A 14,743-nucleotide genomic window follows, 5' to 3' on the forward strand; every position below is an offset into this window, starting at 1 on the left:
TTAAGAGGATTAGAACTAAAGACCTGGTGAGGGGAAGGACAGAGCACTGTATTATAACCACCCACTCCTGATTCATGATGCTTATCCTCCCCCAGGTCTCTGGCTGGGTTGCTCAGCACCCTGCCGCTGTCCCCTTACTGACTCCATTCCATGCCAAATCATTCCTCCTCTCCTCCTGCCCATAGACCCCACCTAGCAGCAGGTGACTTCCCTTCCTAGGGCACCAAGAGGACAGAAGAGTACATTGGCTTCTTTCCTTTCCCTGTATAAATTACCCTCTGTCCTCCTCCCCAGGGATCACTGAAAGAGCCTCATCTCTACAGTTCACTAAGGCTAAATTCTATCTGCCCTGCTTATCCCAGCTCCCCCTCATCTCCCTCTGGCACCTTGGTCCAGCAATCAGAACCTTACCTTTGTCTCCTTGATTTAGGAAAACTGGATTCCAATCCCACCTCACCCAGCTGTGTGGCAAGTTGCTATAACTGGTCAAACTGCTGTAACTCTTGGTGCCTCAGTTTCCTTACCTGTAAAATTAAGGGCTTGGGCTTAACCTCAAAAGTCACAGCTCTAAATCTGTGACTCCTTCCCTCCATTTACAAGATAGTTCAGATCCTTACTACCTCTTACCTTGACTAACATCCTAATTAGGTGTAGAATGCAGACTTCCTAAGGACAAGGAATGCTTTATGCTTTTTTTTTTTTTTTTTTTAGTATCTCCAGTGCCAAGTGTCTGGCTGTGAGAAATCAGTTGATTGATCTTGATGCCTCTAGTCTTGCCCCTCTCTGCTCTGTCCTTCACAAAACTACCAAATTGGTATCCTCAAAACTTAATTTTTACCATGTTACTCCTTTCCTCCAGAACTTCCCATGACTCCCTATTTCCTCTAAGATAAATGGAAACTCTTCTGTTTGCCATTTAAATCCCTTCATTCTCTGGCTTCAGCCCCTTTCCAGATTAAACTCCCATCACTTTCCTTCAATTACTCCCTATTCCATATAAATCATCAAACCGACATTCTGTTTCCTGCCTCCATTTCTTTGTGTAATGGGCTGTCATGCCTGAAACAGTCCCCTTGCTCATCCTAGCTACATTCATGACTAAGCTTGAGTCCCATCTCCCGTACAAGACCCTTTCTAATCCCCCAATTCTTAGTGCTTTCTCTGGCTATCTTCATGAAATCCATATTTGAAATAAAATATTAAAAACTGGAAGAGATCTCAGACCCCAACTAGCCCAGTTGTGTCATTTTACAGATAAGGAAACTGAGGCCCAGAAAGGCTTCCCCAAAATCACATTTCTTAACTTTGTGTTTATTTCTCTGAGTGGTTGTCTTTGTCAAGGTGCCTGGAATACTCTCTTCCAAATTCCCCAGTTGAATTCCTCCCCATCCCTTAAAGTCCAATGCAAATGCCTTCTTCCCTGTGAAGTTTCCCAGAACTCCTTCCTCAAATCTCAAATAGCACTTTGTTTTTATATAAAACAATTAAAATGTAATATCGTGCCTTACAATGAATGTCAGTGTTTATGTCTTGTTCCCCATTGGACTCGGAGCTTCATTGGGATAGAGATCCTACCTTGTTTCTCCTCCAGTGCCCACAATATCTGGAACATGGAACTCCACATACAACTGGTGCTTAAATCAGTGTCATTTGAGAATTTCAGGCACTCTCAGCAATTCTACCCAGTTTGGCCCTTTCCAAATAAACTCCTGTTTTCTTGTTTGCTATAAGAAATTTGGAGGTAATGGATGTTTGTTGAATTTGAATTTGAGTAAAACTTGGCTGGGGACAAGCCTAGTAAAGCAGAAAGGACTCTGGGAGTGAGGAGCTCTGGGTCTTAATTCCCTGTCCTAACTCTGCTGTTATTCACAGTGTGGCCTTGAGTAAGACACAGCCCCACCTCGGGCCCCATTTTCCTTATTTGCAGAATGAGGGGGGTTGGATTAGGTAGTCTCCAAGGCCCCTTCTAGTTCTAATGATCCCTGGGATTCTATGAGAAGCTGGTAGCATTGGGATTCATGCCAGACTAAGGGAAGGGAGAGACTCCAGGGAATTACTCATTTGGGGCCTGTGATATCCACCCAGCAGGAGGGGGCAGGGATCTTGAAGGAGGATGCTTGATTGATCGGGCTCTGTAAAAGGAAGGTCTAAGCTGCAAATTTAGTGAGAGATATAGTGGAAAGAGACCCGGATGGAGTACCAAAGGTTCTGGGTAACTGGACTCGCCCCCTACATTTTGCATCTGCTGTTGTGTCTGGTTTCAACCCCATGGAACAAGATGCCCCTTCACTAAATAATCCCTGGTACCCTCCCTCACCCCTTTCCTGCCACCTTTTGTGTGGTCTTCCCATTTAGATTGCCTTTTGAGAGCAAGGACTGTCTTTTTACTAACTGTATACAAACAATCAGTACGGTACCTGACACAAGTTGTTATTCAATTCTTTTCAACCATGTTTGACTTTAGGGTTTTCTTGGCAAAGACACTAGAGTGGTTTGCCATTCTCCAGCTCATTTCACAGATTAAGAAACTGAGGTTGACATGTTAAATGACCTGTCCAGCTAGTAATTGTGTCTGAGGCCAGATTTTAAAGTCAAGAATTTGTGTCTTCCAGACTCTAAGCTCCGCATTCTGTCCACTGCAGCACCTAACTGCCTGTGATATTTAAATAGGAATTTTAAAGTTATGATTTTAGAAAGGTCTGGAAAGATTTACATGAACTGATGCTGAGTGAAATGGGCAGAACCTGGAATACAATGTACACAGCCATAGCAAGATGGTGTGATGATCAACTATGAACGACTTGGTTCTTCTCAGCAGTTCAGTGATCCAAAGCAATCCCAATAAACTTGGACAGAAAATGTCATCTGCATTCAGAAAAAAAAAAAAAAAAAAAAAAAAAAACTATGGAGATTGAATGTAAATCAACATATGCTGTGTTCATTTCTCTTTTCTGTTTTTTTTCCTCTCTCCCATGATTTTCCTTTTCTCTCCCAACATGATTCATAAAATGATGTATATTAAAAATAAATAGATGTAAAACTTTAAAGTTTAGAAAGAATTTTTTTACAGATATAGTCTCATATGATCTTTACAACAATCCCCTGTGGAAGGTACTTGAATACTCAAGGGGATTTCTTCAATGTGGGGACTCCCTCCAGTGATGTAAATTGCAGCTTGACTATACATATCCTATCCCATGTTACTCTGTTCCTGTCCTCCTCCCAAAAAATTGTCCAAAAAGGGTCCTCTGGTGTGCTGGGGGGTCTTCCCCATTTTTGTGGCAATGAACAACTTACCAGTTCTCTTCATGAGTTACCCCTTCTTCTCACCAAAGGAGCAGGCCATCTCCTTCTGCAATCATCCATTTTCCTGGTGATATCCTTCACTCTGTCCTTCCTTCACAATCCCAGGTTCCCCCACCCCTCCACTCTCACCCCACCCCCACCTCCAGAGCTAGCACTCCTTTTCCTTCACTTCCCTTCTACCATCCTCCTTTAAAGTGGAAGCATTTGTTTGCTTATGGTACCATCCTCTCCAAGCCCTGTCATCCCCCTCCTTCCAGCCCACAAAACTACTTTTGTTATTGTTTGTCCTTCATTCCCGGAGGACGATGACATCAGGAAGGTGCTATCTTGACCTGTGAGTGAATTGGATTTAAATGAGGCAGAACTGTACAACACCAGCCTCACTCTCTCCTCCAGGGCCATCAGAGCCCAGTGACAAGACAAAAGTCAAGATGGCTGATGTGGCCCAGGACATAGAGGGTGACTTTAGCCTTTCTAAATTAAAATCTCTCCCACCCAGGTCTCATTTTGTCTGAGGCAACATCCCTAAGGAGTATATGGAGAAATGTCACTGTCCTCCCTCTTGCTTCTCCTTTTGTACCATATTAGGGGTCACCTTCATTCTCAAAGGCGAATGGCCTTCCTCTCACTTATCTCTCTCCAGTCCTGGCCTATTTCTCCTCCCCTTCTCTGCTCCAACCCCCAACATCTACTCTATTAACTGACTTTTTCCTCAAAGACGCCATGCAAGCCCGTGGACTCCATACAAGGTGCTCAGTCATTCGAGGAAGATACCCCTCAAGGAAAGAGAAAGGGAGGGAGAGATAGAAAGGACCAGGAAGGACCAAAGAGCCCTGAGGAGGAAAGGGAAGATGGATGGGGGAAGGAGTGGGAAAGGCAATAAGGAGGGCACATAAAAAAAAAAAACTAGAAACCATTCGGGTTCATTTTTAAATAAGAAATTTATTGCAAATATAGAAATTGATTTTCTCCATACAGGAATCTTGGATTTGAGGAAAACGATTTCGTGCCATTCAGTTTAAAATAGGAAAAGGAAAAAAAAGGTGGGGTGAGAGAAAATAAATCAACAAATGGACAAACCCAGAAGAAAGAAAACAAGAAAGAACAAGTCCCCCCCCAAAAGAGAGGGAAGGTCCATACACGACCAGGAGTCACAGGATCGTCACTGGGGAGGGGACCCACCAACCCCAGAGGACCCAAACTGGGGCATTTATCCAGGCCGCTGCCTCCCTGGCCCTCACCCCCTGGGCATCTACATTCTGGGGATGGGAGTGGGCAGGACACCCTGGTCTTGTGTTATGACTCCTCTCCTCTGCCCCGACCCTGTGCTTGTTGGGGGGAGAGCTAAGGGAAGAGGAGGCCAGCCTTCATCCCATTCTACCCATTGCCTCCCATCTCCATCCCTCCCACCAGGGATCAGGCTAAGAACGTGGGCTGAAGACTGGAGCTTGGGGGAAAGACACGGATGTGGGCTACATGAGAGTGGGATGTGCAGTTGTGTGTCTATGTGTTTAGGGGTAGGAGAGGGTCGGTAGTGTAGAAATCATCCCCTCCTGAGGCAGGAGTGGGACTGGAAGCATTGTCTGGGGGCTAGAGGAAGGGATCAGAGTTAAGAGAGAGGAGCCAAGGCAAGAAGACACTGGGAAGGAATCTTGGCTGATGGCTTCAGGAAGGGAGACCTCTAAGGAAGCTAGAGTGGGGGAGGGCCTGAGCTGAGAGATTGGGTAGGACAATCTCTCCCAGACCCCAGGCTCTTCAGCTGTAAAATTGAGAGCACTGGACTAGCTGATTTCTCAGACCCCTCCCAGCCCTAAATCTCTGTCGTTTTGGAGACCGCTTTTTCCTCAGGCCTCCCGATTCCTTTTGCCATCTCCTGAAAAGCTACCCCCTCCAAGAGACCTTACCTCAGCCCTGGGATAAGAAAGGCAGCTGGGTCCCACTGAGCTCCCACGCAAGCTCCCTAAGCCCAGAGCTATGTATATTTGTCCAAAAGGGGTGAACCTGGAGCTTTCACCAAGAAGCCTCATCACTCCACCTCTCCACAAGAGACAGGGCCTCTCCCATCTTACTGAGCCCCACCCATGGCAGCCTAGATAAGGCACAGGGAGAGCTGGTAGTCAAGAGGCTTATGGGCTATTAGAGCCGGGAGGGGGGCTTCAGAGATAATCCAGGCCCTTCCTTTTACAGATGGAAAGACTAAGGCCCAGAGCGGAGTGGGTGAGGAAAACACAGGGGGGAGGAGAGGGCAGGGAACAGGGAACCTTTCCCAGGTCATCTCTAAGCAAAGACAAGTCCCACCCCAGCCAGGGTATATCAAGGAGTGTCAGAAAAATTCACACTGGAAGGGATCTTACAGAAAGAGGAAAATGGTTTGCCGAGGTCACACCGGTAATAAGCAGAGACAGAATTCCGACCCAAGACCCGACTCCAGACCGAATGCTCTCTAGCATGGTCCACACCGCCTCCACTCTTGGCCTCTTCCAGGAAGGCTAGACAAGCCTACATGTAGAAGGGAGAGACCTTAGAATCCAGACTGTCCAAATCTCCTTTTCAAGAAGAGGAGCCTCAATTGCAGGAATATTAAACGATGTGCCCGTGGTCACTCAGGCATAATATCGTCAGAGCTCCTCACAATGTGGATCGGTGTCTCCTCACTGTGCCGTGCTATTTCCCTGGTTATCCTCACACCTATACTCGCTATATCCCCATAAGCCCCTTGGTCTCAGAGCTCAACTTATCCAGAGGCTGGCCCCAGCAGATCCCTCTTCAAACAAACCTGATTGAAGAAGTCAAGAGAATGAGTTTGTTTTGACAAAGGGCAGACTCTGGATCACTGTTATGTTTCCCATCTCCTCCCTCCACCTGCATCTTCCTGCTTCCTCTCTCCTTAACACCCCCCCAAAAAAAAACCAAACAAACAGACTGTTTTTCCTCCCTCTAGAAATCCTTTTCTAAAACCACAGATAAAGGGCTAGAAGTGGACAGATATCAGCTAGCTGAATTTGGGAGTCTGAGGACCTGGGTATAAATTTCAGCCCTGCTACTTAGTAGCCGTGTGACCTTAGTCACTTCATCTCGACAGGCCTTGGGTTTCCCCACTTCTAAAATGGGAGGCTTGGGCTAGAGGATTTCCAGCTGTGAATCCCGATCCAAATCCACTTCCAGGATTCTCTCCCAGGCTTGGGAGCTTCTGCCTCCTCCGGCACTGGCCGAGGCTGTAGTTCCAGCTGGGAAGAAGGCTCCCGAGCTGATTAGCATTGCAAACACTGGGACTGGAGGGGCCCAGCCAAGATTCCTTGACATAAATTTCCATTTGTCATTCATGAATATTTCACTCTCTGCCTCAGGAGGAATTATCCAGGGCTGGCCAGGACATTCAGTGATGGCGGCTGGAAGGGACTGCAGTGCAGCTCTCACAATCTGGACCCCACCCACCCCACGGGAACCCTAGGAAGGGTTGGTGCCTAGAGGGGCAGGGTCCGGAAGCTCTTCCTGGGAGATTACAGAAGAAACCAGCGTTGGTTCTTCCCATCCATCCTTGTGGAAAGAAGCTGCAGTGGATCTGAGAAGTCATCAAGTCTGACCCCTTCATTTGGGACTCCTCAAGGCCAGCTAGCCTAGTCCTCTCATTTTCAAGAAAAGAAAACTAAGGCCCGGAAGTTTTAAGCCATTTCCCTAAGGTCACATCAGCAATAAATGGCAGAGCCAGGATTTAAACTCAGAACCCTTGACTCCCAAGTCAGCCTTCTTCCCATTGTTACATTCTGTCTGGGAAAACTGAGTCCAGAGGGTAGCAACCTGCCCTGGTCACCCAGGTAATCAAGTACCTAAGGCAGAATTTAAACTCAAGTCTTCCCACTCCAACCCTACCCAACTACTCTCTCATTGTAGAAATGGTCAGCTTCCCAGAGAGCACATTTAACAGGAAAAACTCTTCTCTGGGGTATTCTACTTGCCCAAAACAAAAACCAAACCCTATTCACCAAAATAAAGATGGAGAGTCCCAATCAGGATGGGAATGCTCTCTTTACACCCCACCCCCCCAAGGAAAGCCACCATACTTCCATTCATCAGGCGTTTCCATGGTGAACCCTTGACAACAGCTAGATTTAGAGGGTCCACATGATCCAATTTCCAGAACTACCACTGCCTTATCCCCCGGTCCTCTCTGGGCCTGTTTCCTTTCCCTATTAGCCCAGATGTTCCCTAAGATCCCTTTTGGTTCTAAACCCCTAGGATCCTAGCACAGTGCCTGGCACATAGTAGGCGCTTAATAAATGTTTGTTGAATTGACTTGAACTGGATGGAAACCACCTCGTGTTCCTCCCCCTGCCCTAAAACAAGCGGCAACTCCCCCAGGAATGGTGCATGTCTGGGAGCACACAGGGCACGGTCCCTCTCAGCACCTCTGCCTGGACAGCTCCAGCACAAGCAGGGAGCTGACGGGAGGGGAGAGCAGAGGCCCTTGGGGAGCCCACCGATGCCAGGGCTGAGGTGGGAAAAGGGAGGGCTGGGCTGGCTGGCCGCAGCACCAGGTTTGGGTCCTCTGCAGAGACAGTTCCTTCCCGGGTTTTAAAAGTTGCTCATCAATTCACAATGGAGGGCATCTGAGGAGGGAGGCAGGGGGCGGGCAGGGAGAGGAGAGGAGAGGAGAGGAGAGGAAGCAGGGGGGAATCTCGACAAACGGGCACATTCACAACAGATGTTTGCTCAGAAAAATACAGTAAAGAGCGTCATGCACAAATAGAACAGGAATTCTGTTTCTGACATCAGTGGCTTCTCCCCGACTCGGTTTTCTTGGGTGCTCAAAACAGGCCTGGGGAGGGAATGGAAAGGAGAGGAGAGGAAGTAGGGGGAGGGGTGGGGGAGAGGGCAGGCCACTTTTTCCCTCTCCACTCTCCCCCACTGATTCCCTTTTCTCTTCCCATCTCCCACTCTGAAAGTCCTTTCTGTGCAAGTCACCCCCCAAGAAAGAAAGAAAGAAAAGAAAAGAAAGAAAGAAAGAAAGAAAGAAAGAAAGAAAGAAAGAAAGAAAGAAAGAAAGAAAGAAAGAAAGAAAGAAAGAAAGAAAGAAAGAAAGAAAGAAAGAAAGAAAGAAAGAAAGAAAGAGAAAGAAAAAGAAAGAAAGAAAGAAAGAGAAGAAAGAAAGAAAAGAAACAGTCTGTCCTCCAGAATTGGGCGGGAGAGAGGAAAAAGTGACTTCCTCTTTCCTCCCCATCTGACTGTGACCCCGTCCCCACAGAAAGAGCATGTAAATCCAAGGGAAGCAGCTCCTTTCTGAGGTTCTGGCACTTTCTGGAACCCTTGGCTTTCCAGGACAGTAATTATCTATAGACCTTCCATCCCTTCAACTCCCCCAGGTCCCTGTGACGCTAAGGATCCAGGCTGTCTGTCTGGGAGATCAAAGGATCACATAAGTTCATAGCTCAAAATGGCCTGATGCCCAGGGAGACAAATGTGGCCTTGGGCCAAGGCTAGGGGAAAGGAAAAACAGGCCTCATCTTGCTACCTCTAATCCTGAGGGAAGAGTTGAAGGTTTCCAGCCTCGCATCTTCTTCCCGTCCTCCAAATACATGTAAGAAAACTAGACAGGCAACAGGTAGGAATAAGCCAGGCGAACCCCAAATTCCTCTGAGTTGTCAAGAGCCAGAATCTCCCAGGAAAACCCCCAGAGACTCCTTTGTGGGACTCTGTCCGGGGTCCCTGCTCACTGTCCCTTTTTTCCTGGCACCACGTGCCCAGCTCGGCTTCCCCGTCCCACCTGCCCTCACTTCTGCAACTCCCACAAGCTGCTTCCATACCACTTCCCCCGCCCATTCCCCAGGGACCATAGCTCTTTCTTTTGCTGCTGCCTGGAAGGGGGTTGTCATGGTGACCACAGCTGGCCAGAGAGTAGGGATAGAGTCCAGGAGATGGGGGCTAGTCACAGAAACTGTTTGTTTCCCCCACTCACACCCCGGGAGCGAGCTGTTTGTGCTTTGTCTGGGTGTCCATCGGAGGGGAGAAGGAAAAGAGGGGGGAGAGAGATGTAGTTTCCACGGAAACCTGGTTCCCCCCCACATCCACCCCATCCTTACAGGGTAGAAGCAATGAATGTAGCTTAGATTTAAGAAAAAATGGGGAGCGGGGGGTAGAGTGGGGTTAGATACAGAGGGGGGGGGAATAAACCTCTTTTCCATTCAGAGGCCAGGATCAGATGCTGGGTCTTTGACTTGCTTCCTTCTGTCCCGGGTCCTTGGCGTCCCACATCCTTATTGAAGAATGGAAGAGGGGAGGAGGAAAAGTAGGGTTTGGGGGCATATCAGGAGGTGACAAAGAAGTGGGACATCCACTCGGCTCACCATCCTTGCGGTTCTCCGGCAGTCGGCCAGTCAGTCATTCACACACTCACACATACATACAGCCACATCTCTACAGCATCCTCTCTCGGGGTGAGGGGAAGGGCAGGAAGCCAGGCTGGGGGGAGGCACGGAAGCATTCAGGAGGCTGGCACAGTGGGGTGGGGGAAGGAGGGGCCACCCCCATCTCCCAAAACCTGGGGGGGAGGGCCGATGCACCTGAGATACACTGGGAGCCCCTCGTTCGCTCCCACCACCCTGCTGTCTGAAATCCCATTCCTTCAGTTCCAGGATCATTCCCTCCCCACTTCAAACCCCACTCCCTGCTCGTTCCCTGGAAGACACTTTGAACGTTCTGACAGTCCCCGCTCCCCATTCCCACATGCTCCCAAGGAGTGAAAGCCATCCCTGCTGGCTTCACTGAAAGACACAGGGCCCTGGAGGCCGAGGAAAGGGCAGACTCCTAACAGCCGGGGTCCTCATCCCCTCCTCGGAGACTGGCCCTGAAATGGGAGAGGGCGCTAGCAGGGAATCCCCTTTCAGGAAGGCCTCCCACAAAGCAAAGGAACCAAAGCAACGGGGCTTTGGGGAAGAGGCCTTGAAGCAGAGGGATCCTGGGAGATCGGGTTCCCACCTGGGAGATCAAGCTCCAAGTCCTGGATCCCCAAGGCCCTTTGGAGAAGGGAGGCGGAGGCCGAGAGAGGGAAGTGACCCATCCTCCTCTTGAGACCCAAGGGGTCCCCTCTCCCCTGGACTCCCAGCCTCGAAAGCGAAGGAGCACAGAGAAGGCTCCAGGTCGGAACGTCCCTGCGGTGGCCCTGATTCCCAGACTCTTCCACCTCCCGCATACATATGGCAGCCTCCTGAACTTCCCCTCCTTCCCTCCCCAGCCCTGCCCCTCTTGAACCCCGGGAGAAACTTCTAGGAGGAATGGGTCTCCCCGCCCCCAGGCAGCACAGTAGAGAACTGGTTACGGTATCCGTTTGTAAACTTTAAAAATTGTGTTTTTCTGTCCATTTACGTCAGGTTGTAGTTTTAGTTTTTCACAGTCAGGTGGTGGTCAGGTGTGTGCATTGGGTGCGTGCGTGCGGGTGTGTGTGTGTGTGTGTGTATCCGTTCCTTGGCCTCCTCCTACCCCGTAGCCCACCCCCCCCAGGCCTCCCGGCCTCCCCCCCAGCCTCGGCCTCCCTCCCCAGCCTGCCCCCTCCCCGCCTGGTCCCTCTCTCCACCCCCACCTCACCGGGGGCGGGGAGGAAGGAGAGGGTCACAGCTTCTGCTGAGCCGAGACCCCCTTCCAGTAATCCAGGATGTCGTGCAGGTCCTCGTCCTTAGCGAACTGGACCTTCTTGCGCAGGGCGTGGCCGGCCGCCATGTACACCTCCTCCCGGTGATGCTTCTTGTAGGGCCGGAAGCGCTCCCAGATCTTGTGGGTGCTCTCGGACGAGTACTCGGGGCTGGAGGAGTAGCCCGAGAAGTAGTGTCTGGGGGAGAGCTGAGAGTACGTGGAGTCCCGCTTGGAGCGGGCCAGGGGCTTGAGGAAGGACACCCTCTGGCTCAAGGTATCTGCGCTCTCCTCGTAGTACAAGGCGGGGAAGGAGTGCCGGTGCTCGCTGCAGTGGTACGAAGGCTTCACCTCCAGGTGATGGATGGCCCCGGGGGACACCAGGGGCAGGCGGTCCAGGGGGCTGTTGAGCGGGCTCCCCTTCTCGATGTACTTCGAGTCCCCCTTGCCCAGCCCCGGGGGCGCCGGGTGGTCGGGAACGTCCAGGCTGAAGACCTTGGCGCTCTTGATGGAGCCGCTGGACGAGACGCTGCACGTCTTGCGGGCCACGGCGGCGTCGGCGCTCAGCTGCCGCTGCAGGGGGTGGTGGGCGCTTTCTTTGTAGGGGGGCGAGAGGAAGCTGGGCCGCTCCAGCCCCCCGGTGGAGCTGGTCGGGATGGACTGGCACTCGAAAGCCAGCTCGGGGTCAGCGGCGCTCCCTCCCAGGAAGGAGGCCGTGTCCAGCTTGAGGGCGTCGATGCAGTTATTGATGATCTGGTTGACCTTATCGACCTCCTTGGCGATGGTGGAGATCTCGGCCGCCGAGCCCTGGCCGTTGTCCAGGTCCGGCAGGTCGTCGTCGCCCCGCGTCAGGCCGTCGCCCCCGCCCCCGCCCCCGCCCCCGGTCCGCACCTCCATGTAGTTGCCCTTGGTGGTCACCTTGGGCGTGTCGATGCCGGCCTCGAGGCCCTTGGGCTGGGGCAGCTTCTCGCCGATCATGGAGGGGATGGAGGACATGCGGGAGACGGGGAGCACCGGGGGCTCCCCCAGCTTCTGGGCGGAGTGCACGATGGAGCCGGTGTCCACGTCGGAGCCGTAGCGCATCTCCAGGATGGTCTTCTTCACGCTGATGGACTTCTGCTTCTCCTCCTGCATGCGCCGCTTGCGCAGGCAGTAGTACACGGCGCCCAGCACGATGACCATGCCGAAGAGGCAGCCCAGGATGGTCATGATGTAGTGCGTGGTGGTGGACGTGCTGGGGGGCACGTCCCCCTGCACGGGCTCCCGCGTGGCGAAGGTCAGGCAGGTGTGGTTGAAGCGGCGGGAGTTGCGGATGGACGCCACGCAGAAAGTGTAGTCCGTGTGGACCTTGAGCTTGTTGAGCGTGACGATCTCCTTTTTGTTCTTGAGCGTCATGACGTCGGAGACGTAGCTGTTGTTGTACTGGACCAGGACGTAGAGCTTGCTGAAGGGGGAGGGGATGGTCACCACCAGCGTGGCCGACGTGAAGGTGACGTAGTGGAGCTTGATGGTGGGGCTGATGGAGGAGTCCGTGGTGGAGGAGGCCGGGGGCTCCACCGAGAGGAAGTCCACGGGGTTGAAGCCCGAGTTCTCGTCCGGGTCCTTCTGGGAGTCCGTGGTGTAGGGAGTGGGGTGGCTCACGGGCCGGGAGGGCAGCGTGCCGTCGCGGCACATGGACTGGAAGACGGTGATGGCGTTGCGGCTGTGGTGCGGCCGCGGCACGAGCAGCGGGTAGCCGGCGAACTCCCGCGGGGACTCGCACTGCAGCCGGTCGTAGTTCTTGGTCACGTTGTTGAAGACCACGAGCCAGTTGAGGAAGCCGTAGAGGCCGCAGTCGCAGTTGAAGGGGTTGCCGGCCAGCTCGCACACCATGAGGCTGCTGAGCCCCACGAAGGTGGTGCTCTCCAGGCGGCTGAGGCGGTTGGAGGACAGGTCGATGCTGATGAGCGCCGGGCACTCGGAGAAGGCCGTGGGCGTCACCACCTCGATGAGGTTGTGCTGCACGAAGAGGAACTGCAGGCGGCTCATGCCCCGGAGCATGCCCTCCGTCAGGTTGCTCAGCTTGTTGTAGCCCAGCTGCAGCACCTGCAGGTTGGCCTGGCCCAGGAAGGCCCCGTCCTCGATGTACGAGATCTCGTTCTTGGTCAGGTTGAGGTCCGTCAGGTTGCCGAAGCGGTTGAGGGAGGAGTACAGGACCACCTTGAGCTTGTTCTCGTTGAGGCGGAGGTCGTGCACCGTGCTGTTGATGTGCTGCGGGATGGTCTCGTAGGGAGGCTGGTTCTGGCTGCAGATGGCCAGCCACACGTAGCCCTTGTCGCCCTCGATGAGCCAGCAGTCGGCCCGCGCTACGTCCGGCCGGCAGGCGCACAGCAGGGCCGCCGCCCACAGGCCCAGGCGCAGCATGGCAGGGGCAGGCCCGCCGGGCGGGAGGGCTGGATCGAGGCGGGCCGCGGGCGAGGAGAGGCCGGGGACAGCGGGGAGCCGGGAGGGCCTAGCGGCCGCGAGCCTGGCCCGTCAGCCCAGTTCTCTCCGGCGCCGCCAGCATCGTGAGGGATGCCCCTCCCCAGTACTGGGGTGCCAGGTGGGGCTCCCGAGCTCTGGTCCACTTTGACTGCTGTCCAGTTTGGGGGATCCCGGCGGAAAGGGGGGCCGGCCGGGTGCCCCCGAGGGGGCGGCTCTGAGGAACGGTCTTCTGCCCAGTCCCTCAGTCAGCACGCCCAGTCTGCCCTCTTCCCTTGAGCCCCGCCCAGGGAGAGCCGAGGCCGGGCAGTCCAGAGCAAATATTTGTTACTGTTCTTCTTCTTCCTCTTCCTCCTCCTCCTCCTCCTTCAGGTCTGGGCCCCCTAGAGCTTCAGAGCACAGGCAGGAAGGCAGGATGCAGACAGGCAGCTAGGCAGAGGCACGGTGAGAGACGGCCAGAGCCGACATCCATCTGGCACCCAGAGCCTGGAAGGGAAAGAGAGGAGACAGAGAATGGATCCGTGAGGAACACCCAGAGGCAAACCTCTGGCAGGGGATCCAGGGACGAGGACCAGTGCGGCGGAGCTCCCCCAGCCAGTCACCAAAAGGGGGGCTTCCTGCTTCGCCGCGGAGGACTCCTGGGCTATTACATAAAGGGAGGACAGCTTGGTGGGTGGAGGGGGAGGAGAGGGAAGGAAGAAATGCTGGGGGGATTAATTATGCTGGGGTGGGGGGAGTCGCCTACCACAGTACAGAAAAGACATTCAGAACTCTCAGCAGAATCCACAGGATCTGAGGAAAACAAGCTAGAAGCAACCTTAGACATCAACTAAGGCCTTATAAAATCCAACACTTGGAAGCCACATCTTCTCGAACCCCAGGCTTTGCAAGTGAAATGTCCAAGGTCACACAGGTACAAAAGGGCAGAGATGGAACTGGAACTCAGTTCCTGGGTCTCCAGATCGTCACAACAGTCCACCCAACCCCCCACCACAGACAGGTTCTGTTCCGGACACCTACCTGCTTGTACACGTGAGCACTTGTCATGGGTGTGTGCAAAAAAAAAAAAAAAAAAAAAAGCAGACATGGGGAAGACCTGAGGTTTACAGTCCTCCAGCAGGAAGGGACCTCAGAGGTCACCTAGTTCAACCCACTCAGCCCCATTTTACAGATGAGGGAACTGAGGCCCAGAGAGTCTCAAGGATTTGTCTCAGGTCACACAGGTGGTCTATATCCACAGGTATGCAGGGATTTGCCTTCGAGAACATAGACCACTAGAGAAAAACAGATGAGAGGCCCTAAGAACAAAACGCCATCTCTTTTCCATGCCAAACGATAAATAATTCATTTGTTGTGT

At 52.8% G+C, this 14,743-nt stretch overlaps 1 protein-coding gene across 2 annotated transcripts in view; it reads right to left on the reverse strand.

Moving 5' to 3' along the window:
* Positions 1 to 3,475: 3,475 nt before the first annotated feature.
* Positions 3,476 to 14,743, reverse strand: part of ELFN2 (extracellular leucine rich repeat and fibronectin type III domain containing 2) — a 74,750-nt gene continuing 63,482 nt past the window's right edge. Inside the window, exons 3-4 of one of the 2 annotated variants that reach the window (XM_074271620.1) lie at positions 10,885 to 13,872; positions 3,476 to 5,805 (exon numbers count right to left, since the gene is read on the reverse strand). In XM_074271620.1, coding sequence (XP_074127721.1) covers positions 10,909 to 13,329 — 2,421 coding nt within the window. In that variant the 5' untranslated portion in view covers positions 13,330 to 13,872 and the 3' untranslated portion in view covers positions 3,476 to 5,805; positions 10,885 to 10,908. Of the gene's footprint in view, positions 9,557 to 10,884; positions 13,873 to 14,743 lie in introns of both variants that reach the window. The other variant, XM_074271619.1, reaches the window with a different exon arrangement.

The sequence above is a fragment of the Sminthopsis crassicaudata genome, chromosome 5 (genome assembly GCF_048593235.1).
Source record: "Sminthopsis crassicaudata isolate SCR6 chromosome 5, ASM4859323v1, whole genome shotgun sequence".
Taxonomy (NCBI): domain Eukaryota; kingdom Metazoa; phylum Chordata; class Mammalia; order Dasyuromorphia; family Dasyuridae; genus Sminthopsis; species Sminthopsis crassicaudata.